The sequence below is a fragment of the Hippocampus bargibanti genome, linkage group LG18 (assembly GCF_051943395.1).
Source record: "Hippocampus bargibanti isolate YZ-2025 linkage group LG18, ASM5194339v1, whole genome shotgun sequence".
Taxonomy (NCBI): Eukaryota; Metazoa; Chordata; class Actinopteri; order Syngnathiformes; family Syngnathidae; genus Hippocampus; species Hippocampus bargibanti.
The window spans coordinates 4132874-4157619 of record NC_142751.1 but is presented as its reverse complement, the minus strand read 5'-3'; the positions used below and the strand labels follow the sequence as shown (position 1 = coordinate 4157619).

The 24746-nt window shown below is 44.5% G+C and overlaps 4 protein-coding genes across 5 annotated transcripts; 2 read left to right on the top strand and 2 right to left on the bottom strand.

The window, feature by feature from the left end:
• Window positions 1–1526: 1526 nt before the first annotated feature.
• On the bottom strand, window positions 1527–4613 carry cdk9 (cyclin dependent kinase 9). Its single transcript, XM_089020805.1, has 8 exons — window positions 4311–4613; window positions 4077–4190; window positions 3698–3779; window positions 3475–3565; window positions 3154–3320; window positions 2871–3042; window positions 2593–2741; window positions 1527–2356 (listed from the first exon to the last, which is right to left on the bottom strand). Exons 1-8 carry the CDS (start codon window positions 4349–4351, stop codon window positions 1991–1993), a joined length of 1182 nt encoding a protein of 393 aa, XP_088876931.1. The 5' UTR covers window positions 4352–4613; the 3' UTR covers window positions 1527–1990.
• A 124-nt stretch (window positions 4614–4737) lies between these two features.
• fpgs (folylpolyglutamate synthase) lies at window positions 4738–12263 on the top strand. Its single transcript, XM_089020804.1, has 15 exons — window positions 4738–4905; window positions 5748–5876; window positions 6009–6062; window positions 6361–6425; window positions 6564–6678; window positions 7967–8044; window positions 8178–8239; window positions 8534–8636; window positions 8721–8798; window positions 8971–9118; window positions 9190–9273; window positions 10393–10543; window positions 10612–10687; window positions 11345–11411; window positions 11562–12263. The coding sequence occupies exons 1-15, from the start codon at window positions 4762–4764 to the stop codon at window positions 11939–11941; spliced, it is 1734 nt and encodes a 577-aa protein (XP_088876930.1). The 5' UTR covers window positions 4738–4761; the 3' UTR covers window positions 11942–12263.
• A 559-nt stretch (window positions 12264–12822) lies between these two features.
• Window positions 12823–17826, top strand: skp2 (S-phase kinase-associated protein 2, E3 ubiquitin protein ligase). The gene is given in 11 exon segments (XM_089020763.1): window positions 12823–12982; window positions 13533–13774; window positions 14538–14649; window positions 15413–15556; window positions 15675–15809; window positions 15978–16076; window positions 16769–16896; window positions 17079–17130; window positions 17207–17314; window positions 17401–17447; window positions 17450–17826. Coding segments are annotated over 11 exon segments (1245 nt in total). The 5' UTR covers window positions 12823–12968; the 3' UTR covers window positions 17614–17826.
• Window positions 17827–17962: 136 nt separating this feature from the next.
• On the bottom strand, window positions 17963–24668 carry nadk2 (NAD kinase 2, mitochondrial). 2 transcript variants are annotated; one of them, XM_089020762.1, is made up of 12 exons: window positions 23936–24668; window positions 23272–23360; window positions 23106–23194; window positions 22899–22980; window positions 22660–22743; window positions 22103–22242; window positions 21937–22030; window positions 21752–21847; window positions 19820–19875; window positions 19702–19755; window positions 19503–19626; window positions 17963–19421 (listed from the first exon to the last, which is right to left on the bottom strand). In XM_089020762.1, the coding sequence occupies exons 1-12, from the start codon at window positions 24242–24244 to the stop codon at window positions 19283–19285; spliced, it is 1356 nt and encodes a 451-aa protein (XP_088876888.1). In that variant the 5' UTR covers window positions 24245–24668; the 3' UTR covers window positions 17963–19282. The 2 variants fall into 2 exon arrangements, with proteins under 2 accessions (XP_088876888.1, XP_088876887.1); XM_089020761.1 differs by having other exon boundaries at window positions 17963–19626.
• Between the last annotated feature and the right edge of the window lie 78 nt (window positions 24669–24746).

Here is a 24746-nt window from a genome sequence, read left to right as displayed (position 1 = left end):
AATCACGAGTGGAAACATCCATCACTCGTGGAAATAATATACAGAAAGAGGGGGAAAGAAAACGTTGACCGTTATTTACATGACGTCTTTAAAGGCGTCACCGGCAGCAAAAACGGCTCCCCATCGAACAATAATGGCGGCCGTTATTATTGTACGCCGCGGCCTCACACCAGTGACACAAGTAATCAAACGAAAGACAATACGAACGACTGTGTACAGTAAAATCGAAAAGAAACTAATCTTACCTGTAACACAATATGGCGGGACGAATAGGTGAAGTGGGTCTCGGACGCAACATGCAACAGACAAGCAATTTCGATCAACTTAACCTGAAAAAACGTTGACTCTTCAAAAAGTCAATTAAATAACAATACAAACAGCAACACGGGTTCAGAAGGAACTAATTAAACACACCGCACAATAGACAAATAAAACCAAAATGAAATAGTTATAAATACGGACCATCAACGACTTACCAATGTTACTTCCTTGTTAGCAAGCTCTACCTGAGCTACGGCGGGAAGCCTCTGCCATACTTCGTACTGTTGCGGCACTTTCGTCATAATTTGATAATCTTAATAATAATACATGTACAATTAATTTCTAAGCGACTTTCAAAACTCTCAAAGACACTTAATGTACCACTTCGTTTGTATAAATATATTGTTGGGTCTTTTTCATTTAAACTTGAGGGGTTTTCTTTTTAGCCTGAATGTCGATGAGGAAACCCGTATCAATGAAAAATAAATGACATTTATCTCAAATTAGCAGACGGCCCCAAGCAAAGCCAAGTGTATCAAAAAATAATTTAAAAAACAACACCAGCCATTTGGACTGATTTCAAAGTTGAAACTCCTGTGGCACAACCTGGCAAAGCTGACAGCATCAGTTTGCTGCAACCTCTCATCTATGCAGATAAATCGTGCGCCCCCTATGACATCGAAGTTGGAATCCATTTGGTATGCAGGATGCTGTCGGAAGCCCATCTGTCCACTGGAGCACTCTGTAATTTATGTTAGTTGTTTGTCGTTGCTGTCAGCTTCTTCCTCTGTGGATGTGACAGTATCGCGGTGCTTGAATTAAAATAGCAATCCATCATTTGAGTAGAGTTTGAGCTTGACACTCCACAACTCAACAGCCAAGGCCCGAACAAAAACCTATGAGTTGCTTTTGATTAAAAAAATACTTCTTAAATGCGAAAATATGAATACATGTGAGTGTATGTGAACTAATACGCAACCAGGTGAATCAATGAGGTATGACACAAAAGAAATCTACTCATTGACTACCAAATAATTCCAAACTTGACATTTATGCTATCATTAAAGCAACTAAATAGATCAAGTGACTGCCCTTGAAGATTACTGATCGGACTGCAGGCAATCGAGCGGGAAGTTTTTTGCAGAGCAATACTGTCACCTAGTGGAATTCTATACAGTTGAAGCCTTCGGACAAATTTAAATTTGGATGTTCACCATCTAAAAAAGGCTGCTGTGACTTTAAAATGAAATTTCAAAACATCTATGTATTCCAGGGTTTTGATTTTATTTAAAATATATATTTCTGTACAGAACAAAACCCATTATCGCCGCAAACCTTTGTTGTCCAAATATATATTTTGTGGGTGTCACAGTTGCCCATGAGTGGGGTGTGGTTTTCCGCACATGAATCCCTCAAAACACCCCCGTGTCCAAAAATCCCGTAGAGTGACAAAATGTTAAAAAAGAAAGAAAACCTGGCCACTCTGAGTGCAGAACACGATCAGGCGTTTCACTTGTAAACCAAGTCCTAAATGTCCCATGTGCAGGTTTCTGGACTGGACTAACCAGCAGTCACGATGACCTGCAAGGCAGCCATCTTGACGAGCAGGAAGGATGATCTTGTGCAGCAAAGCTGGACATGATACCATCAAGGAACATGTCATTTTACTTCAAATCTTTTCAAAATAATTCATTCATCAACTTGTTCTACTTTAAAAAATAATCCTTGTCTAAAACACTCGATCAAACTCAGCCTGGCTGGTGGTGGCAGGGTTTCTGTTCTGGTTGGGAGGCTGTTGGGGCATGTGACCTCTCCGCCGGGGAGGGGCCAGATATTCAAACATGGAGGTGTTATGGGTGGAAAGCATGTTCTTCAGGTCCGACGGCATCGGGTCGGACCAGAAAAAGTCATGGTTGAGCGCGTCGTCGCTGTCCGTGCGCTGGGCCGGGTCCAGGACTAGTAGCTTGTCGATCAGATCCAGAGCATAGGGGTCTTTGACGTAAGCTTTCAGGCGATCTTTCACTTTCCTCTTCTGGCCTTTGGGTAACTCCATTTTCTGGTACAGCTCATACTTTTTGTCCACGCTTGGCCAAACCTTCACAGAGAAAACACAATCAATGGAAAAACTGCGGTACCTTGATTGAAAAATGCCGTCTTTGCGTTCTGCGAGTGGCAAGGCATCACGAAGCTTTTTGTTAAACGGGGGGAAAATACACAACGGGGAAAAAACTCCCGAATTTATTCAGAATTGAAAAGCATGACATGGACCGCCATTACCGAATTTGTTAAGCTTGGCGTGACCTGAAAAGGGGGTTGCACTCCAAGACGTACCTCAGGCGTGATGGAGCCGCAAAGCTGGCTGATGAGAGTGAGCTGGTGCTGCTCGGTGTTCCCTTGCATAATGGGACTTCTTGTCCACATCTCTGCCATGATGCAGCCTGCCCCCCACAAATCAATCGGGGGGCCGTAGTCTCGCTCACCTTGTCCACACAAAAGCAAAACTGTTCAAAACAATCCCATTCCAGCCTGCGATTGGTGGAGAAAAAAAATCGCCGGGAAAAAAAATTCAGGGAAAAACCTCCAATTAGTATCTCGTGTTGTTTTCTTACCAAGCAGCAATTCCGGAGGTCTGTACCACAGTGTAACCACTCTGTTAGTGTAGCGGTTCCCTTGGCTGTTTTTGGCTAGGCTGAAGGCTCGAGCCAAACCAAAGTCAGCCAGTTTCAGGACGCCATCTCTCGTGATGAGCACGTTGGCCGCCTTCATGTCTCTGTGAAGGATCTGACAACAAACAGCACAGTGATTATGTACTACTTATATTAGGAAGGTTGACTTTGTTGGTCCTTTCTGCTTAACAACAAACATTTTTTCCCAAGAGTGAATTTGTCTTACCTTGTTTCTGTGGATGTAATATAATCCATTGAGCAACATTTGCATAACTTTCTTGATCTCTGCCAGGGTAAACTTCACATTCGTGTTACTAAGCAGCCCGGCCAGGTCGTGCTCACAGAAGTCAAACACCAGGTAGATGCTGCCTTTGTATCGATTATACTGGGTAGCTGGAAGAATGATTGCAGACAAACATCATATAAAAAGCATGATACTCTTATTAATTTTTTTAAAGTTGAATTAAACGTCAGATGAAAAAAAGGGCCGAGCGGTTGATTGACATCACACCTTGAAAAAGATAGCAACGACCGTTTTCACACTGACCTTTAGTTCTGCAGATCTCAATTAGATTGACTACATTCTCATGTTTGAGCAGCTGCAGGATCTTTATCTCTCTCAGGGCAGTGATTGGGAACTGAGACAGCAAACCAGAGAGCAAATTTCATCAGTTAAAAGTTAGTTACTTGGACATTCTAACGCTGAGTAGCCTTGTTGTAAGGGAACAAGAGACAGGCGAGCTTTAAAAGTACGGAGGAAAACGTTTTACCCCTTCTTTCTCATTCTCCATTAAAACTTTCTTCAGTGCAACCTTCTTTCCAGTCTGCCTGTGTTTCGCTTTGAACACTTCCCTGTAAAAAAAAAAAAAAACACGTTATATTAGACGAGTTGATCACGGGTAAACTCATTAAAACTAGTGTGGAGTATTTAAAGTTTTTCATAATAATAAACGCAACACGTTGTTGCGTGTTGTTTTTTTTTAAATCAAGTCTCATAGAAGAAGTCATCGTTATTAGTTGGCCGAATAGATATTCCTTAGCCAGGGCTTGTTTTGTTTACAAATCGTTAGCAGCTAGCATGCTAAATCAGGTCGAACGTGGCGAACTCTCTCTCTCTCTCTCTCTCGTGTAGATACATATATTACTCACCCAAACGTCCCTTGTCCTATTTTTGCTAGTTTCTCATATTTGGAGAACTCGTCACAGAAGGGGAATTCAACCCCATCGTAGTATTTGGACATAATGGCGGCTTCCCGGTCAGGCCTGCAGAAGACACATTGCAGTTGATATCAAACTAACAATGCACACGCTAAACAAACCAATATGCACAGCAGAAGCATAAACAGGATTTTTATTGTGCGCGTTTTGTGTGTGCAATCTTACTTTTCAGCCCCGCCGGAGTTATTGTTTTTCTCTCGCTGCATGACTGTTTTCTCAAGTCCGTTGCAGTGTTTGAACGATGTGTGCGGCACATCCTTCTTGTTTCCGGTTTGCAAGCAGCGGTCATGCGCAACGGCGCCACCAACTGGACCGGAGTGCGAAAAAGTCGCTCTTTGGAACACATCGGTGCGACTTCCGGTGTTGCGAAAACCGACCTTTTGTTGACATAGGAACCATGAGCAAAGTGGAAATACCAGCCGTAGCAATTTCAAAGACAAAACAAGACAAAAGAGATTCGTTTTCAAAGGTGTTGCGTATTTTTTTTGGGTGCGAAAATCTCGATGGAGACAATAAATATACAATGCGCAGTCGCCGACTTCCGTAACGTCACGATGACGCCACGTCCCAACACCATATTTGGCTCCAACTTCCCTAGACAGCTCAACGTGCAATAATGGTTTGCCTGTCTCGCGCGTGGAAGCCGTCCGTGTTAGCGGCGAGTCTCAGAAAGCGAGTCTGGCCGTGCAGGTTGGCGGGCTTTTCGGTTCCACACTACAGCACGAAGACTGCTCCTCATATTCCGAGGATGGATTACCAAGTGAGCGTTTATACGTACAAGCCCTCTCCGACACCGGCACGACGCCCGCTTGGTCGCCGCCGGCTAGCTTCTCCGACAAATTTAAACCGCAACTTTTGACTTGCGTCAAAGTTTATTTTTCCTCAGTTGTCATCATGGCTGACAGGAGTACGCTCAGAATAGGCCTTATTTGACCCCGTCGACGAATCTTCGCGACCGGACGCTCTCAATCTCGTGCGTCGGTGTCATCCGAAGCGCGGACTGAATTTTTGGCTCAAACCGACAGGCAACTGCCACATGGAATGATTGAGACTTAGCCAAACCTCCAAGTGCAAGTGATAAGCAAAGGCAACACGTGCTATATATTTCGAAGTTAAATCGAAAGAGACGAAGTTTTTAACCCGTCTCGGTGATGCGAGAGACTGCTTTGTGAATTCACAATTAACGTTAAATCGCTATTTGGCGTCGCCAGCGCCTCCGCGTGATTACGACTAAGCGTCTCGTATCTGAACGAGGTTTTAAAAAGGATCTAAAATTACGATTTTTTTCCCCCTCAATGTTGCCATTTAATATTCAGTTATCATTTTCAAGGTCCTCTCCCCAATTATGACTATTGTATATTTGGGTTCATGTGTAAAACAATTGAAATATGTAAAATGCTTCATGTAATTGTGGAAAAAAAGACCATTGTTTTGATAACAATGGTCTTTTTTGATACCTCACCAATAAACGATGAGAGCGCAATTTACATCTTTAAAGCAACACTGTACTTACAACTGTATTACATCATCAATGTTGGTGTTATTGCATAACACATTCTAGTAGCAGCATCTTGTAAAAAGCTTTGCGCTTTTGTATTTTAGGATGCCGTTTGTACCCTTAACACACTCCAAACAAACGCCAGCGCACTGGAGCAAGTCCGGCGAGACCGCAGCCAACCCGAGCTGCAACTTCAGGCCATGCGAGCCTTCCTGGAACGGGCCGGCCTCACCGTAAGTGGGAAGCTCAAATAGTCCCAAGGTCACATTGGGTGCCTTTAATCATTGCAAAACAAAGCCCACCGCTGTTTGCTGTCATCCCCTTCATTAATTATTACGTTATCTTGGGTTTTGTTTTTTCAAAAGGTGAAGGAACTGGACCACCTCAACATCATTCATGTGACGGGAACAAAGGGCAAGGTGAGTTAATTTTGTTAAAATACAAGCCTTGTTGATTGATATAGTGCTTTAACAACAACTGAAGCTGAAACAAAGCTCTATCATGGCCAAAAGGTAAATGCTTTCCCCCTCGTGGAACGGAAAATACACTGCCAGAGGTCTGACCAGTGCTTTGTCGGCACCCCGCAAGGAAAACCAAAACCCGAATAAATTTGGGAATTGCGCCCTATGTCATATTTTCAGTTGCCGAATAAATTCGGGAATGGCAGTGAATGAGTTAAGAAGGAATTGCCAAATACAATTTTTTTGTGTGTTTCAGGGGTCAACGTGTGCATTCACCGAGCAGATTTTGAGAGGCTACGGCTTCCGAACAGGATTTTACAGGTATACGTTCACACCGTTGGTCGAATTTTGGCGGATTTGCATTTTTTCTCTCTGTCTTTTTGATTTTGGTGGAATTGAATGCTTGTCAGTGTGTTTTTTTTTTATTTTATTTCACTGTTTTTTTTACTGTGGTTGTAGTTCCCCACATTTGGTGCAAGTCAGGGAGAGGATTCGAATCAACGGACAGCCGATTGGAAAAGACCTCTTTACCAAATATTTCTGGCAGGTTTACGGACGGCTAGATGAAACCAAGGTGGGTCGCGCCACAGTTAACCTTGTTTCATTTCACGTGGTGCCGTTGTTACCCATTGCGAATAGCTAGCTAGATAGCTATTCGCTATCTACGGTCTAGCTGGCTGTCTATTAGCTATCTATTGGGTATCTGTTAGCTAGCTAGCTTTCTATCTGTTTGAGTTAATTCCGGATTGAGTGAACGCTGGCGCGTGTGGCTGCCGCTGCTCACCCACAGAAAAACTTATCCTGTGACTGTAATGTGACCTTGAGAGTTTTGAAAGGCACTGATAAATGACATGTATTATTATTATTATTGCTTGATGATTCCAACTTGCAAAAGACTAAGTTTGGTTGTCTTGTCCAAAAAAGCCCCCCCCCCCGACATGGGGACGAAGATGACCTGCACGTGACAGCCGAGTCTGGTCACATGACTTGCATGAAGTGACTTAGAATGATCTCGTGACGGATTTATTTGGAATTGAGCGCTTGGAAGTGAACAAGCCAAACGCTGCATTCCTCCACTGGGTCCAATTCTGAAATGCTCACATTGACATAATTGAGCCATTCTGACTAAAATGATGTGATATGCTATCACATTTTATCCATTTATTTATGTAGTTATTTGTTGATTTGTCTATTTTTCTATGTATCTGTTTATCTATTTATGTACAGTGAGACCTCAATTTACGAACTTAATTGGTTCCCAGACAGAGTGTGTAAGGCGAAAAGTGTGTATCTCAAAAATAAGTTTCCCATAGGAAACCATTAAAATGGGAGTAATCCGTTCCCGGGTTTCCATAAAATATACTTTTCAACTAAATAAGCCTTAAAACTACACACAACATACCTTATTCTATATATAATAAATGTGCTATTGTAATGAAAGAAATACACTGCATTGTATCATAAAGTCACTTTATTTACATTTGTGATGGTCATTGATGGCTTGATGGAATGGCGTTGGAGGTCAAAGGGAATTGCTGTTTGGAAAGAGAGGCACATTACATGAGGACTGTAATTAAAGAAATAAACTGTGCTGTAAATGTTTTACCTTTTTGATGGTCGTTGATGGCTTATGGAAGGAGAGTCACCTTCCATAAGGACTGTTGGTAACTTAACATCTGGTGCTGTTCGGTCGTGTGCTTCCGCCGAAGATCACTCCGCCAGCCGTGGTGGGTGTGTATTATGAAAATAGTGCTTATTATAAGGTTTAATTTTCATAAATTTGACGTTTGTAAGACAAAAAGTTTGTAAGATAAGGTGTTTGTAAGTTGAGGTCTCACTGTATTTATTTTTGTATTTTGTAGGAAGCCCATGATGGCACAATGCCGGCGTACTTCCGCTTCCTCACCATTTTGGCCTTCCACGTTTTCCTTCAGGAAAAGGTCAGCATTCCGATTGCGGCGCTTTGGAATTTGAAAGAGCAGAGTCGTATTCCGACACGGAAACGTCAACGGCTCCTTCACCTCACTATTTACCCAACGAGGGGGTGGGGGGGGGGGGTCTTCTTTTGTTCAGGTGGATTTGGCGGTGATTGAAGTTGGGATCGGTGGCGCCTACGACTGCACAAACATTATAAGGCAATTTGCAATTCCCAAATATCATGCTCCAATGATTATATTTTGGTTACTTTCAATCAGTTTAGTATACTTTGGCAATCGAGTTCAATCGGGCCCCATCCATTTTGGAATTTGGCCCCCTTTTCGGACACAATTTGGCCCCCTTTTTTCATTTCCCAGATGAATCCCTGGGACATACCGAGCTCTAGTTTTGGATGTGTATCTAGTGTCATGACCGGTTGCCGTTGGCTCGTACTTACCCCAGTTTTTTTTTTTTTTTTTTTTTTTTTTGCTTGGCGGTGCATCTCAAAAAAGGAGACCGTGGGTTTGCGGCATCTCGTCTCTGGGGATTGATCACACGCAGATCCTGGGGGACACCATCCAGAAGATTGCCTGGCAAAAAGGGGGCATCTTTAAGGTGGGGGTTGGCATCACTCACACGGCTCAATTGTGGCTATCCTGGTGTCAAATGTAAAACTAAAGAATCATTTTTTATTTTAAGCCGGGAGTTCCCGCTTTCACAGTCAAACAGCCCGAAGAGGCAATGGAGGTGCTGAGGGAAAGGGCCAAAGAAATCAATGTAAGCAAGCGTCTATTTGGCAAACAGGAAGTGAACGTTTCATCATTCTTGAGCCTTTGTGCATTTTCGCCTTTCTTGATTTGTCGACAGCATTTGAAATTGCGTCAACGTGGGTGTCGGTGTCAATTTTGTATGACTGACCGTGTTGTTGTTGTTGTTGTTTTTGTTGCAGTGTCCTCTGTGGCTGTGTCCGGGTTTGGAGGACTACCAGGCCAACTGCGGACCTTTAAAATTGGGCTTGGCGGGCCAGCACCAGCAATCCAATGCCTCGCTGGCCCTGCAGCTGAGTCACACTTGGTTGCAAAGGAGATGCCGACAAGGTAAAGGGAAGAAATCGGAACCTGGAAAAAAAAAAAAAATCAGAAGATTTTAAGCTTTTTTTTTTGAACAGATGAAAAGTTTTCGGCACCCGGTGTCGAGACCTCGAGTATACCTGAAGCGACTCCTTTCATGCCGTCCCCCATCATGAAGAAAGGTACAGTTTAGAACATTTTTGGGTCCTGTGAAAAAGCCAACTGCACCCCCCCTACCCTCTAAAAATTTAGCAGTCATTTGTGGATGAAAAATCATAGCTGATTGAAAGCAATATTTAGTCAGGAAAAACAAAATGGCTGCTTTGAATTATAAGATCAGTTGTTTCAGGATTGAATCTCTGCAGTTGAAAATTTCTGGTTTCCCGCAGCAAGGAAGGAAAAATTATTATTATTAATGAGAGGAATCCAATTCAACCCTGATCTGTCTAGCTGGCTATCTAGCTAGCTATCTGGCTAGCTAGCTGGCTATCTGGCTGGCTAGCAAGCTGGCTATCTAGCTAGCTCTCTGTCTAGCTGGCTATCTAGCTAGCTCTCTGTCTAGCTGGCTATCTAGCTATCTAGCTAGCTGGCTACTAGCTGTCTAGCTAGCTGGCTAGCTGGCTATCTAGCTAGCTGGCCATCTAGCTAACTGGCTATCTAGCTAACTGGCTATCTAGCTAGCTCTCTATCTAGCTAGCTCTCTGTCTAGCTGGCTATCTTGCCAGCTATCTGTCTATCTGTCCGTCCGTCCATCAGCTCACTAGCTAGCTTTCTATCTATTTGAGTTACTTGGGCTGCCGCTGCTCACCCACAGAAAAACTTATCCTGTGACTTAGTGTTTTGAAAGGTGCTTATAAATGAAATGGATTATTACTATTATAAAACATATTTTATATTTGCCCAGAAAGACCTCTGGTAATGTTTTCCCTTCCACAAGGGCCAGCATTTCCCTTTTTTTACCATGTTAGCGCTTTGTTCTAGCTTCAGCTGTTGTGCTATATAAACCAATAAGTACCATCTACGTATTATATTTTGTGCAGAGGTCCCCATTTCAAGCTCAGATAACTCCAGACCCATATAACTTAGGAATTAACTTTTTTTCCTGATGAAAGAAGAGAGTCTAAGCTTTCTTATGCTACATTGAATGTTTATGTAGTTCTAAAAGTCAATATTCTGTGGGTTCTGGAATTCAAGTGACAATGACAAAAACCCTGGCACTGGAGTGGACACATTTTTGCACATCGTCTGGCTGTGAATGAGTTAATTACCTAACTGCGTATGTACATCTTTGTGTGTCTCAGGATTGGCAGAGACGGAGTGGCCCGGGCGGAATCAAACCATCCAACACGGCGCCATCACGTATTTCCTGGATGGCGCCCACACTATGCGCAGCATGCAGGCCTGCGTCAATTGGTTCCGGGAAACGGCAGCCCGCCACGAATTGAACAGCAGGTGCGCCAACCGGCCGTCTCGCCGGTCAACGCTGGCGGGAAGATGAACTTTGAACTCTTGGGTTGCAGTGGACCTGTCGCAAGAATCCTGCTGTTTAATGCCACGGGGGAGAGAGACTGTGCGGCCATGCTGAAAGTTCTTGCGGTGCGTAGACTGGAGCCACTCCCACTTTGTTTTTAGGCCGCCGTGTTTGAATCAGGTGTGTTGGAGTAGAGAGGGACCTAAAACAGATAGGATTTGAATTCATTGAGTGAATTGATTAAACTTAACTTGATTAGTCTCACAGTGGAGTAAATTCAAGTGACAATGACAAAAACCCTGGCACTAGAGTGGACACATTTTGCACATCATCTGGGAGTCAATGAGTTAATAAATAACTAGTTTTCAAATCTAAAGTCAAGAATTATTACTGTTATTGTGGCTACCATGGGACTATTTAAAAATGTGATTCATACTTTGCCAAACATGGAATTTCACATTTGATTCGCTTTCGCCATCCGAATAAAATGATGTGGCGGGCCAGATTTGGCCCCCGGGCCTTGACTTGGACACCTGTGTTGTAAGAAATTATCCAGCTATCTGAATAGAAAGAGGGCTTGCTAGCTCGCTCATTAGCTAGCATGATCTCTCGCTCGTGTGCTACCTAGCTAGCTCAATAAATGAGCATGGAATTTCCCAAGTTTGATTTGCTTTGGCGGGCCGAATAAAATGATATGGCGGGCCAGATTTAGCCCTCGGGCCTTGAATTGGACACCTGTGTATTACGTGGTTTACATTTCTCTTTTTATTGTTCTGTTTTAGCAATGCCATTTTGACTTTGCCTTGTTTTGTCCAAACATCACCGAAACCACCCCGTTGGGTAACGCAGGTGAGATGGGCACCATCATATTGCGTACAAACGTGGATGCGTATGTGTGTGTTTGTGCATGCGCGCGATTGATGTTGTGTCGTACTTTCACCTTGCTGAAGATCCGCCAACGTTTCCCTTTCAAGTCCGTCCTCCCATTTTGCTTCCCAGACCAGCAGAACTTCAACGTATCAGTGAAGCACATGCTGACTCGCTGCTTGGAGAACGAGCGAAGCTGGCGCCTGCTCCAGAGCGCGGCGAACGCCGGCAGGACGCCGCTCCTCATCGAGGACAGCCTGCTGCCGTTGGTCCCAGAGGAGAAAGCCACCACCTCGGTGTTCCCCTGCATCCTCAGCGCCCTCCAATGGATCACGCAAGGACGGGCCGCGGCGCTGGCGGACCCTTCCAAAAACGCCATGCCCTCGAAAGCCGGCGTGATGGCCAAGGCCGCCTGGCTGCACGACGCCGCCGAGATCCACGTCCTCATCACTGGAAGCCTCCACCTGGTGGGAGGGGCACTCAAACATCTTGTCCCTGAATCCTCCAAGTAGATTTGAGGTTGTTAAAATTGGAATTCCAACACAGGAATATGAATGAAAATGTCCATTTTGGGCCGCCCACAATAATGAGAGCGACATTAACAACACCCTCCTGGCCCGCGTCAGTCCCCGTTCAGAATACCCCGACTGGCATAAAGGCTTTTTGCACAACAGGGCCAAGCTCAAGTCTTAAGTACCACTTGAAGTCAATTGTGTTTACATCAACTGTACATTCGGCAACGCAAGTTGACGTTTATAGTACTTCGCCTATTCCAATTCCTACATATTGTATTTTTGATTAAATAAAATCATGTCTATATCGGAAGAAAATTTATATTTGGAACACATTTGTTTTGTCCATATTTGAATTTCATTTGTTTATGTAAATAAAATATTACATTCTGAAAGGTGTCGTAATAGTTATCCGTCCTGTTTGGTCGCGAGAGGTGATTAAAATGTGAAGTTTTCACAAAACACGGGTTCTACTTAAAATTGGCATTTAGAATTTGGTGGACATCCATTTAAATACATCTTTTTAAAATAACACTGCATTGATGAATACATCTGAGTGCAAGATAAATGACACTTTTCCCCCCTAACATTAGTTCCAAGAAATGATATGTGTTATGAATCAAATGCAAATTACATTGCTGTACTCTCAAATATGTTACTTTCGGGTTCAGTCGACACGTGTCTGGCTGCCGCTGCTCACTCGCAGAAAAACTTGTACTGTGACTAAAGTGTCCTTGAGATTTTTGAAAGGCGCTTATGACTTAAATGTATTATTATATTAATTATATGAATTCGTGTACTGAGCTGCCAAAATAAGGAAAAACTTGAAAAGAGCGCATGCGCGGACTAACCTGAATGAAACCGGACGGAGTTTGGCGCGGGATATTGACGTCACGTCGCTGAGCGCCCTGCAGCTGGCGGTGAGTTTAAACGCGTCGGACTTAAGGGCTGCAGCACGTCAAGTCGTTGCGATTTCCCGTTGCATGCTGTTTTTTTGTGCACTTTACCCCACCCTAAAGCAGAGGCGATGCAAAGAGACAGGTAATGTTATATTTATCATATTATTCCATTTATTCATGCTTGACTTAAGTTTTGGGGCATTCCATCCCCGTGCAAGGCAAGAAAGTTCGTGAATGACGATGAATTTAGTGCTAAACACATTTCGAGGTTCAAATCGTGCAAGACTAAAAGTGTATCTTGTACGAGGTCCCCCTTTTTAAAATTGCTGAAATGCAAAACAAACTACATTGACTCTTTTGCGTCAAGCCCACCGCGCTTCGTCGTCGCGCGGTCTTCTGCTCCATTTACCCTTTCTCCGGAGTTTCTTTAACTTTCTATTCGGGGAAAACTTTGCAAGGAGAGTTGTTTTTACGGTGACTTTTCTCAAAGTCGCGCGTACATGCGTTGCAGTCATTAAAACGACTCGTTCTGACTTTGCGCGGTCAAAATGTTGTGCCAATATGGCGGGCGAATGGATCTTGCAAAGTGGGGGGTGGGGGGGGGGTGGAATATTGTTCGCGGCTCTCGAACGACACTTTGTCATCCTCGATCCAAAGCAACGTGCGTGTTCGTTTGTCTCCCACCCTTGCAGCCTGCCTCTGGGGGGTTTGCTTAGCTTGGATGCGCAAGACTCCACGAGGGGCTCCAAGCGCAAGTGGCAAGAATACTCGCTGAGCGACGAGGGCCTGGACACGGAATGCACCCCAACGGAGCTCATCCAGCAGTGGTCGCCCGGGCCTAAACGCCAACATTCGGGCTGGAAGGGCAAAGAGAACGACGGGAAGCCCTTTGTCATTTCCAGACGATCGAGGAGGAGTAAAGAAGCTGTACTCGGTAAGAACCGACCAAAGAAGAAACAATTCAAGTGGGCCATTTGCAAAACAGTTCGTTGGTTTCCAATGCTTCGTTTTAGTGTGTTTGTGACAGTAACGACACCCCCTGATCGAGACCTACTTTTCCAGTGAGCTAATGTGCAAAAATGTGTCCACTCCGGTGCCTGGGTTTTTGTCATTGTCACTCGAATTCCAGGACCCACAGAATTTGAATTTTAGGACTACATAAACATTCAATGCAGCATAAGATACCTTAGATTCTCTTCTGTCATCAGAAAAAAAAAGAGTTAATTCCAAAATGATATCGGTCAATTGAGTTAGATGATCTTGAAATGGGGGCGGCTGTACAAAATACAATACATCGCTATTGATTTATATAGCGCTTTAACAACAGCTGAAGCTGGAACAAAGCACTAATATTGAAAAAGGGGAAATGCTGCCCTCTTGTGGAATTGCCAGAGGTCTGACCAGCGCTTTATCGACACGCTATCAAGAAAAACCAAAACCCGAACAAAGTTGGGAATGGCGCTCTACATCATAGTTTCAATTCCTGAATAAATTTGGAAATGGCAGTGAATGAGTTACATTTTTTTTTAGGTTGAGAATAATAGTTTGGTGAAACATTTAGTTTCTATTTTATTTTGTTAACTAGTCTTATTTTGAGTTATTTGGTCGTTTTCCTGAACTAAAATAACATTAGCAGACCCGGGCGCTAATCGTCTGTGTGGTACCTTATTGCTCCATGTGTTGATGGTGTCCCTCAGGGCTTGCATGGGACTACCTTCCCGACGAGCTGATTCTCAGGATCCTCTTCTTCCTTCCCTTGCGGGACCTCCTCAAGACATCCGTCACTTGTAGGCGATGGCATCGTTTGGCGTAAGTTTTTTCAAGTCATTCATTGGCAGACGATGTGCAAAAATGTGTCCACTCCAGTGCCAGGGTTTTTGTCATTGTCACGCGAATTGCAAGACCCAGAGAATATTGAGTTTTAGGACTACATAAACATTCAATACAGCATAAGAAATCTTAGACTCTCTTCTTTTAGAATAATACATTTAATTTCTAAGCGCCTTTCAAAACTCTCAAGGACACTTTACAGTCAAGGGATTTTTTTTTTGTGCGTGTGAGCAGCGGCAGCCATTCGCGTCAGCAATTCCTAAATAATAATAATACAATGAATTTATGGGTCCGGACTTATGAGCTTGAAATGAGGGCAAATGTACAAAATATAATGCAAATTTGATTTATATAATAATAATAATAATACATTTCATTTATAATCGCCTTTCAAAACTCTCAAGGTAACTTTACAGTGACAGGATCACTTTTTCTGTCATATTTTCCATTCCCGAATACATTTGTGAATGGCGGTGAATGAGTTAGCTGAGAACGATACAGTAAAGTCTCGTTATATCGATATCGGATATATCGATAGTCCCGGTTATATCGATACTATTTCTATGCACGCACAGAGAAAATTACATGCAAACAGGGTCGGATATATCGATAGTCCCGGTTATATCGATATTTTTTCGGACTCCCTTGAATATCGATATAACGAGACTTTACTGTATTTTCAAATTTCTCAAACCTGAGTGGCCGGTTTGAGGATGTCTTCACTTGATGGTCTCGCTTTCAGCTTTGACGAGTCACTGTGGCATAGCGTGGACCTGGAGGGGGTGACCCAGATGGGTCCGGCGCTGCAGCAGGTGTTGAAGGCCGGGGTGCGCAGGCTACGATGCCCTCGCTCTTTCATCGACGACCTGCAGTTAACGGGCATGTGGTGAGTTCACTCGTTCATTCGGATCGTCTGTAGGAGTTAACCAAAATGGCCGGAAATCAGTTGGGAACTTTTAAACTGATCAAAGTACAAAAAGTCAATTAGGTTTTTGTCCTCTTAGCGCACTGCAGATTACGGAAATGGACCTTTCCAGCGCTATCATCAGCACGCCCGCCCTGGAGAGGATCATCGGTCACTGTCATCTTCTCCAATGTCTTAGTTTGGAAGGCCTTCAACTCTCTGATAGCATCATCAGGTGACGTTCTCGCCTCGCTGCTCAGATCGCTGCTTGCTACAGCTAATAACCATTTTTTGATAATTGTGAATCGACAAATACGCTAAAACAAGCGTTGCTAACACTGATGCGGATTTGTCTTTATGAAGCGGGAGTATTCGCGTGTTGAGGCTTGAATTTGTCTTGCAGGGGTCTAGGCCAGAATCCGTATCTGCGGCAGCTCAACCTGAGCGGCTGCTCCGACTTTGCTGCTGATCCTCTCGCCGGCATGCTGCAATCCTGCTTCAGGTTCAACCACGAGTGAAATGTTCAATGAAGCTTTGTGATAAATGAAGCTTCATGAAGCGCTTTCTTAAACTCAGCGAGGTGGCGCTTTTGGTTAAAAGAAAAAAAATGCATCTTTAAATTAACCCGTTCACTGCCATTCCTGAATTTATTCAGGAATTGAAAATATGACAGAGCGCCATACTCAAATTTGTTAGGGTTTTGGTTTTTCTTGCTGGGGTGCTGATTAAGCGCTGGCCAGACCTCTGGCAATTCCACAAGGGGGCAGCATTTCCCTTTTCCATGTTATTTTCGCTTTGTTCCAGCTTCAGCTGTTAAAGCGCTATATAAATCAATATGGATGTATTGTATTTTCTACATCCACCCCCATTTCAAGCTCAGATAACTCCAGACCCATATTGTTTAGCAATTAACTTTTTTTCTGATGAAAGAAGAGAGTCGAAGGTTTCTTACGCTGCGTTGAATGTTTGTAGTCCGAAAAGTCAATATTCTGTGGGTCCTGGAATTTGAGTGAAAATGACAAAAACCCTGGCACTGGAGTGAACACATTTTGGCACATCATCTGCAAGTGAATGAGTTAAGGATGCCATGTAGAGGCATACAAAGAAATCCAAGGTGCTTCATGAAGCTTCCTTTTCCACCACGACCGGCAGGCACTTTCATCTTCATTTCCTTTGGTTGTCTTTTCGCGACAGAATCGAACAGTTGAACATCTCCTGGTGCCGGTTCAGTAACAGTCACGTGAAGAGCGTGGTCCATCATGTCAGCGCCAACGTGACGCACCTCAACCTCAGCGGCTACAGAGACGCCCTCGCGCTAGATGGTCAGATCTTCACATCTTTTAAGGACGAGTCAATCTTGGAGTTGAATAAAAATTGGGTCTTGTCTAACAAGGGGTTGCTTATTATTTTGATGTTAGTCATTCATTGATTTAATTTTTTTTAATGAAAGTGAAACCGATATGATGATGAAAAATATAGAATGTTTCTCTTGTTTTCTTTGTAGATGTGAAGGTCTTGGTGACAAGATGTCCTAATATTCAAACACTTGACTTGAGGTAGGTTCAGTGGGTTGATCGTGTTTACCTCAAGATGGCGCCGGAGAGTACACCAGGCGGATTTTGTCGTTTGCAGCGACAGCACCCAGCTGATGGCCGACTGCCTCCCGGTGCTTTCCGAGCTGCCGCATCTTCACCATCTGTCCTTGAGCCGCTGCTACCACATCCACGTGGCCGCCCTCAGGTGGGCTCCGTCCTCCATCCTGCGCCCGCCGTCCTTCCCGAGCCGCCTCCTGTCCGTCAACCTGGCCTTTGTGTTGCTTTTCGCAGCGACCTGGGGAAGACCTTCCCCGCCCTGCGTTACCTGGAAGTCTTCGGCTGATTAACGACAGCCATTTGTCCTCCTTGAGGAAGGAAAGCCCCGGCGTTTCCATCAACGCCATGCCGTTCTCCGCCGTGGCCCGGCCCACGCCGGCCGGCGGCGGCAACCACGGCATGTGGAATAGGAAAAGTCGGCTTTGTTTCAAGGCGACGCCCTTTTGACCTCGGCGATGCCGATAAGGATGTTCTCAATTCAGAAACAAACATTCTGTAGGTTGCTTCAGGGGAGGTTGGAAATGGACTCGTCCAATCTGTGAAAAGGCTCAGAAACATTTTGCGTGACCTCCTGCGATATTTATCAGTCGGTTTTCTATTCAGTGTTGAAATAATATTTTTCTACATGAAACTTGAGTACAAATCGCACATCTTGTGTCAAACCTGCCGGCGCCGCAGAGTGCGTTTCGAACCCAAAGGGGTTGCACGACCATAAAGTCGGACCCTTGTTGTCGTTTATTGTTGTTAGTATTTTGCTATTGAAATGGACTTAATAAAAACAAGAATTCCAAAGCCATTCTGACCGTCATTTTCATTTTATTCCAGTACGTCAAATGTGCTCACGTTTGACCTTTTTTTTCTGTGCACACGGGCAGAGCAGCTAGCTTGCGCCATCACCAACTTTCCACTATTGCAGGGGTCGGGAACCTATGGCTCTTTTGATGATTGCATATGGCTCGCCGATAAATATTACATATTATAATACATATTGTCGTTTTTTTTCATCGTTCCTTTCCCGTTGGGGCTGCAGTTGGCGGAAAGCGCAATTTTGATTGGATGACACTGACCTAGAATGGCCGAAAGCGCCATGTTGATTGGAAGATAGTGGCCGTCATGTTGAAACAGGTAAACGCCCCTTTAAATGAGCCCAACTAGTGCACTTCAGCGTGAATGCACCGGAGCATTAGAGGAGAGAAAATGTTCTGATTCTAATTTGCAATGAAACAATACCATCGATGAAACAGTCGAATGTTAGTGACATTTTAACAAGCCCCATGTTAACGTTAGCATCGACATACTTCTGCGAGAAGTAGATTGCTGATAGCAAGTGTGGAAGCTTATGAGCCGTGTGCAGGCTAGCTAGCAGTAACTTTGCCTCCTGACCGGCAAATTGAATTTCATTCCGATCGTTTTCCTGGATTTTTACCAAACACGAGCAACGGAAAACCATTCATGTTAACGGTGAGTACTATCACAAAGTTATTTTAAATAATACATTCTGATATTTTGTTGAAAAGTGGCCGTGCGTGCGCGCGTGGCTCTCGCTGAAAAACATTTCTAAATACAGTAAAGTCTCGTTATATCGATATATCGATAGTCCCGGTTATATCGATACTATTTCTATGCACGCACTGAGAAAATTACATGCAAACAGGGTCGGATATATTGATAGTCCCGGTTATATCGATATTTTTTCGGACTCCCTTGAATATCGATATAACGAGACTTTACTGTATTTTACTTTTATGGCTCTCTTAGTCAAAAAGGTTCCCGACCCCTGCACTATTGGATGTGGTGGCAACGTGGGCCACTCCAGCCAACTTTAACGTAACAGTCGCTTGATCTCAGAATCACCGAACGAGATGCTTTTTTTTCTACTCTATTTGACCCGGAACACCCCCACCCCGCTGCGCGCTGTTCAATCCTCCACATAGCGAGCTAAAATCTGATAAGATGCTAACAACTACAAAAATATATTCTCAAACAAACCATCAAAAAACATACTTGGGGGTTGGTGGGATGGCTCTGAATGAAGACAAAAAGTATCCCCCATGGTTTGATTGGTCGACCTGTCACCAGAGAGAATCCGATTTTACGCACGACGTACTGGCTAGCTTCAGTTATCCAGAACGAGCGTGCGCAGGCGGTCGTCCTCGCTCATGCCGATGGTGGCGATGGCGCCGTCGTTGAACTCGAAGGAGCTGCCGCCGTCCACCACCATGCAGGCGTCCCAGCAGCGAGAGCGGACGCACACCCTGAAGGGAGACCACAGTTGCATGAAGTGGATAGGGGGGGGGGGGATTGGGAGGCGTCGTGGGAAACAACGGGCCACCGACTTGCTAGCGAAGCCTCTCTGCCGGCTACTGGAGAAGACCCGGTTGACGATCGGCTCGCGGATGCTGAAGAACAAGTGGCGGTCGTCGGGACTGAACACCAGCGACTCGTTGTACTTGTCAGTCACTAAAAGTGCACAAAGACGAAAGGACGGCGTTAACAAAAAGATAAGCGTCCAACTGGGGTCTTAGACAAGCTCACCTTTTTCGATGAATTCACGCTGGAGTGGAATGTCCAGGCCCGTTGGATATTTCCCTGAGAAAAAAATGAACGACGCGTTGACGGATTTGGTTTCAAACACTTGAAAATGATCACGTACCTATTTTTAAGATTTCCTTCACCGCTTGCTCGGCAAGTTTGTTGATGTTATAAGACCTGGCGGGGGGAAAAATTAGACTTCAACAATCAATACAACAACGCTCGAGCATGAATCAATTCAAAGTTGCCCAAAAATGTGGGACAGGAGATGCGAGACAATCTCTTTTCGTCAATGGGTGATACAGCTGCGTGTTTGCTTTCAACAGTTAGCTTGTAGTAGACGTGCACATTCCACCATGATGTCCCTGATCCACTGCTGAAAAGGACGCTTTGATCCTCTCTTTCATCTAGAACTGCTTCATGTCACAAAGAGAATACAGAAAGTGCTAAAGAATGAATGACTGTGTCTTTGTGTTGTCATATTATTTGTTATTTAGTTTTTTTTTTGTTTTTTTTTTACTTTATGTTACTTCCGGGTTGAGTGAACGCTGGCTCGTGTAGCTGCCCCTGCTCACCCGCAGAAAAAACATCCTGTGACTGTAAAGTGTCCTTGAGAGTTTTGAAAGGCGCTTATAAATGAAATGTACAGTGACCTCAACTTACAAACACCTTATCTTACAAACTTTTCATCTTACAAACGTCAAATTTATGAAAATTAAACCTTATAATAAGCACTATTTTCATAATACACACCCACCACGGCTGGCGGAGTGATCTTTGGCGGAACCGCACGACCGAACAGCACCAGAGGTTAAGTTACCAGCAGTCCTTATGGAAGGTGACTGTCCTTCCATAAGCCATCAACGACCACCAAAAAGGTAAATAAAACTTGATTTTACAGCACAGTTTATTTCTTTAATTAGTCCTCATGTAATGCGCCTCTCTTTCCAAACAGCAATTCCCTTTGACCTTCGACCTCCAACGCCATTCCATCAAGCCATAAATGACCATCACAAATGTAAATAAAGTGACTTTATGTGGAATGCAGTGTATTTCTTTCATTACAATACCACATTTATTATACATAGAATAAGGTATGTTGTGTGTAGTTTTAAGGCTTATTCAGTTGAAAAGTATATTTCATGGAAACCCGGGAACGGATTATTCCCATTTTAATGGTTTCCGATGGGAATTTTTTTTTAGATACACACTTTACGCCTTACACACTCTGTCTGGGAACCAGGGAGGGATTGATCTTTTTCAGACCGTCACCCCTCCCTTTGAATGACTGCCCTAAATGTTACGCAAGCGCCTCCTACTGTGCCAAGCATTATCATTCATTTTGATTTTATTTTAATTCTTTTGCGTTTGACTTAACATGAGACCCGCCATTATTTCTTTGTTTTATGTGTGTAATGTTGCTCGTCTTGTAGCCACAAAGGGACATATGTCTTCTTGTGCCGGTCCCAAGCCTGGATAAATACAGAGGGTTGAGTCAGGAAGGGCATCCGACGTAAAAGCTTGGCCAAAACAAACATGCGGATCAAACCTCTAAAGATGGAGGACACTGATTTGCTGTGGCGACCCCGTCAAGGGAAAAGCCGAAAGGAAAAGAAGAAGAAATCTGGCCCCATTTGCAAAAACGTTTGGAGAGCGCTAATTTATGGAGAACCAAAAGAAACAAAGAAGCAAATGTCTAAAAACCCCTTTGTCGTGTATACACACAAACAAACACACATTCCTGTTTGAACGTTTTTGTGAGGTCCTCAAACGTCTGCAAAGACCTTTGTCGTGGAAACACACACACACACACACACACACACACACACACACACACACACACACACACACACACACACACACACACACACACACACACACACACACACACACACGCGCACACACACGCGCACACACACGCGCACACACACACACACGCACACACACACACGCACACACACACGTTCCTGTTTGAAAGTTTTTGTAAGGTCCGCAAATGTATGAAAAGCAATTTGTAGTGTATACACACACTCACAGAGCTCAGTGCGCTCACCAGGCTTTGGATCCCGTTCCTGTACAGATGCTGAGCCCCGAACTCTTCTGCTTTTCCCATGGTCCGTCATCCACCGAGATCTCATAGTAGGACGCCCTGAAGGAAGAGAGCAAGTCAGAAGAAGCCGAGACGGACAACTAGATGGGGGGGGGGGGGGGGGGGGGGGGGGGGGGGGTCTGCGTCACCTGGATGAAAGAGACTCTCCGATGAAGATTTCATTCAGGCTCCTGACGGGGAGTAGACTGGCCTTGGAGAAGCTTTCGTGGGGGGTTCCCGTTTCTGAGAGAAGCCGAGTTTCAGAGCAAAGAAAACACTAGCCAGAAAGTACAGCAATCAAGACAAAAGGCGCACTCTGTCGGTCGGCGGCGGTGGTGATGCGATGGGCTTGGCTGTGCTGCTCCAGACTCAGCTGCTGCTCGTGCAAGTCGAGCGGCGTCGGGTTGACGCCGGTGCCCTCCAAGTGCAGTCGAAGCCTTTGGCGCCACTGCCACCTGAATGCCACATTCACAAGCTTTGAGGTGCTTTTTTGTAGTTAGCTCGGTCTCTATAAATTTCATGCTCAATAGATGAGCATGAAATTTCACAAGTCTGATTTGCTTTTGAGTGACGAATAAAATGGAATGGCAGGCCTGATTTGGCCCCCGGGCCTTGACTGGGACACCTGTGATGTATGGGAGTTGCCAGCTATCTGAATAGAAAGAGAGATAGCTAGCTCACTCACTTGGTTGCTAGCTCCCTCCTAGCTAGCTAGCTCAGTAGATGAGCGTGGAATTTCAAAAGTTTGATTTGCTTTCGTGGGCCGAATAAAATGATGTGGTAGGCCAGATTTGGCCCTCGGGCCTCGACTTTGACACCTGTGGCTTACGGCTCCATAAACGTCATAACGATGGCCAAGAATAGTTACGCACCTGAACTCACCACGGAAGAGTTTCCCCAGCGCCTCAGGGAATTTGTGAGTGTACTTGACAGGCAAGCACAGATGACCTTCTGACCTTGATTAGAAACCAAAATACAGAGTTTTTGAATTATTTTTGGGGGGGCGGGGGTGACAAGGCAACAATTTGTAGCAGAGCCACAGATGAAAAACATTTTGGAATAAATTGTGTTTCAAAGTTGTTCGTAAAGTATAAAAGTGGTACTGTGGTACCTCTCCGGGTCTGTGTTGACGCCAACAACCGGTTTGTCCTTGCTCAAAACTTTACTGGCAACAAGCAGCATTGTCCCATCACCTAAGAAAAAATAAGCTGCGGTTAGCGAAAATGTCACTTGATGAGCTTTTTGAAGTTTTAGGAAGCAGGCAGCCACCACCATGCTACCAGTGTTGCTTCACAGTTCGATGGCGGCGCAAACTTACCTCCGGCGGATATGATGGCATCTGCCCATTGCACGACTTTGGTATCGTATTCTCCCCTTCTCACCACTTTGACTTCAATTCCTTCTTTCCTACAAATGCAGATTTCAAAGTGGCTTACACGATAAAACAAAATGACCTTCTCTGAGTGTAGCAGGATTTTACTTACTGCAAGCTTTCCACAATGTGTTCCACGTTGCTCGTGTGGATGTTGTGTCTTTCCAGCAGGCCGCTGTAGCTGGAACCTTTCATGGCAAGCTGCAAAACACACTTAAAGTTCACGTTGTGTGTTTTGTTAATCTTTCATCATGTCAGAGATGTTTGTTCGGACACTGCGAATATAGGCTCGAACACAGGAAGATTGTCTTTTACTGCCGACAGGGGACGACGCACAACCTCAGCAGCACTCTGCCAAGCTATTTATTGAGAGTATATGCAAATCTAAGTGATATATCAGTAAAACACACTCTTTTTTATTTGAATACCACACCCTTGGATGTCCCAAGCACCAACATCCATAAACCAACAGATCATAGACATTTCAATTGTTTGTCTTTCCATGAACTGATCGATTTGTAACCTGGCTAATGAGCTCTTCCTGTGAAGGAGTTTAGCAAGTCCTAAATTCCGCCCAAGGCCAGATCTCCTACATGAAGATGACAGTTTAACAGACTGTCAGTTCATCTCAGATTGACCCCAGATTTTTCCGTTTCCATTGTGGGCCTTGTGTTCGGACAACAGCATGAAACATTTAAAGATGATAACTTCTATTCTGTCTATTCTCCATTAAATCGACATTCAGCATCGGGCAAGAACACCCAAGTCTTACTTACCAGTTGCTTGAGATCCTCCTCGGAGAGTCCGGCATAACGATAACGTTGCTGCTCGAACTCGTATCGAGTCGTCTTGGTGACCACCGCGACTTTTCCGGGTTTGAAGCCGTCGCTCGGTCGGGTTGAAGATATGCACGACGAGGTGTGAATTGGGCGTAGGGAAGTTCGACTCGTCACGTGACGCCCGAGACACAGCAACTTGGTCACCGAACGGCAAGGCATACTTGAAGAAACACAAAAGTACTCAACTACCGAGTCCTGAACGACTCGCGTCAAGTGTTCTCGTCCACTCGCGTCAAGTGTTCTCATCCATCACTTAGTGGAAAAGATGTCGTCAAAAAAGTTGGAGGACGCCAAATCTGGAAGGTCACCGAGTCCTCGGGCTCACATGAATTATGGCGAGTTTTTAATTGTCGTCCATCGACTTTCCTAAGATGAAGCACATGTCATAAACGAAGTGCTTTTCGTGCCCGTCTATGTTATTGTGGGGGCAAGCCCAACATACGTCAATAGCTAAGCAAAGCTAGCACGTTGGTAACACAAGAAGCCCCATTTCTCATGTAGCTAATGGATTCAATCAAATCGTAAATTTCACTCCACCACCGTCCTACGCGCACACACTCCCGACAATGGCTTTAGTAAACGACGGGAAAATTAAAATTCCAAAACAAGCATGGACATGACGGGTTGATACGACCGCGGAGCTCTCGCCCACTGCAACCTAGCAAGCATTTACCCGACGTCATGACGTTGACACATTTTTATTGGCTACGCGGAGGGTGACGTGATGTGGAGGGGGGTGTTCTCTGTT

Coding starts and splice junctions, on each gene's coding strand:
- cdk9 (XM_089020805.1), bottom strand. CDS start 4,351: ATGCAGCGAGAGAAAAACAATAACTCCGGCGGGGCTGAAAA. Junction 3,780..4,076: donor ATAGGACAAGGGACGTTTGG/GTGAGTAATATA, acceptor TTTTTTTTACAG/GGAAGTGTTCAAAGCGAAAC. Junction 2,357..2,592: donor GCGGCTCCATCACGCCTGAG/GTACGTCTTGGA, acceptor TTCTCTGTGAAG/GTTTGGCCAAGCGTGGACAA.
- fpgs (XM_089020804.1), top strand. CDS start 4,762: ATGGTTTGCCTGTCTCGCGCGTGGAAGCCGTCCGTGTTAGCGGCGAGT. Junction 10,544..10,611: donor CGCCACGAATTGAACAGCAG/GTGCGCCAACCG, acceptor CTTGGGTTGCAG/TGGACCTGTCGCAAGAATCC. Junction 11,412..11,561: donor CACCCCGTTGGGTAACGCAG/GTGAGATGGGCA, acceptor TTTGCTTCCCAG/ACCAGCAGAACTTCAACGTA.
- nadk2 (XM_089020761.1), bottom strand. CDS start 24,244: ATGAGAACACTTGACGCGAGTGGACGAGAACACTTGACGCGAGTCGTT. Junction 22,981..23,105: donor TGCCATCATATCCGCCGGAG/GTAAGTTTGCGC, acceptor ATTTTTTCTTAG/GTGATGGGACAATGCTGCTT. Junction 21,848..21,936: donor GGAGAGTCTCTTTCATCCAG/GTGACGCAGACC, acceptor CTCTTCCTTCAG/GGCGTCCTACTATGAGATCT.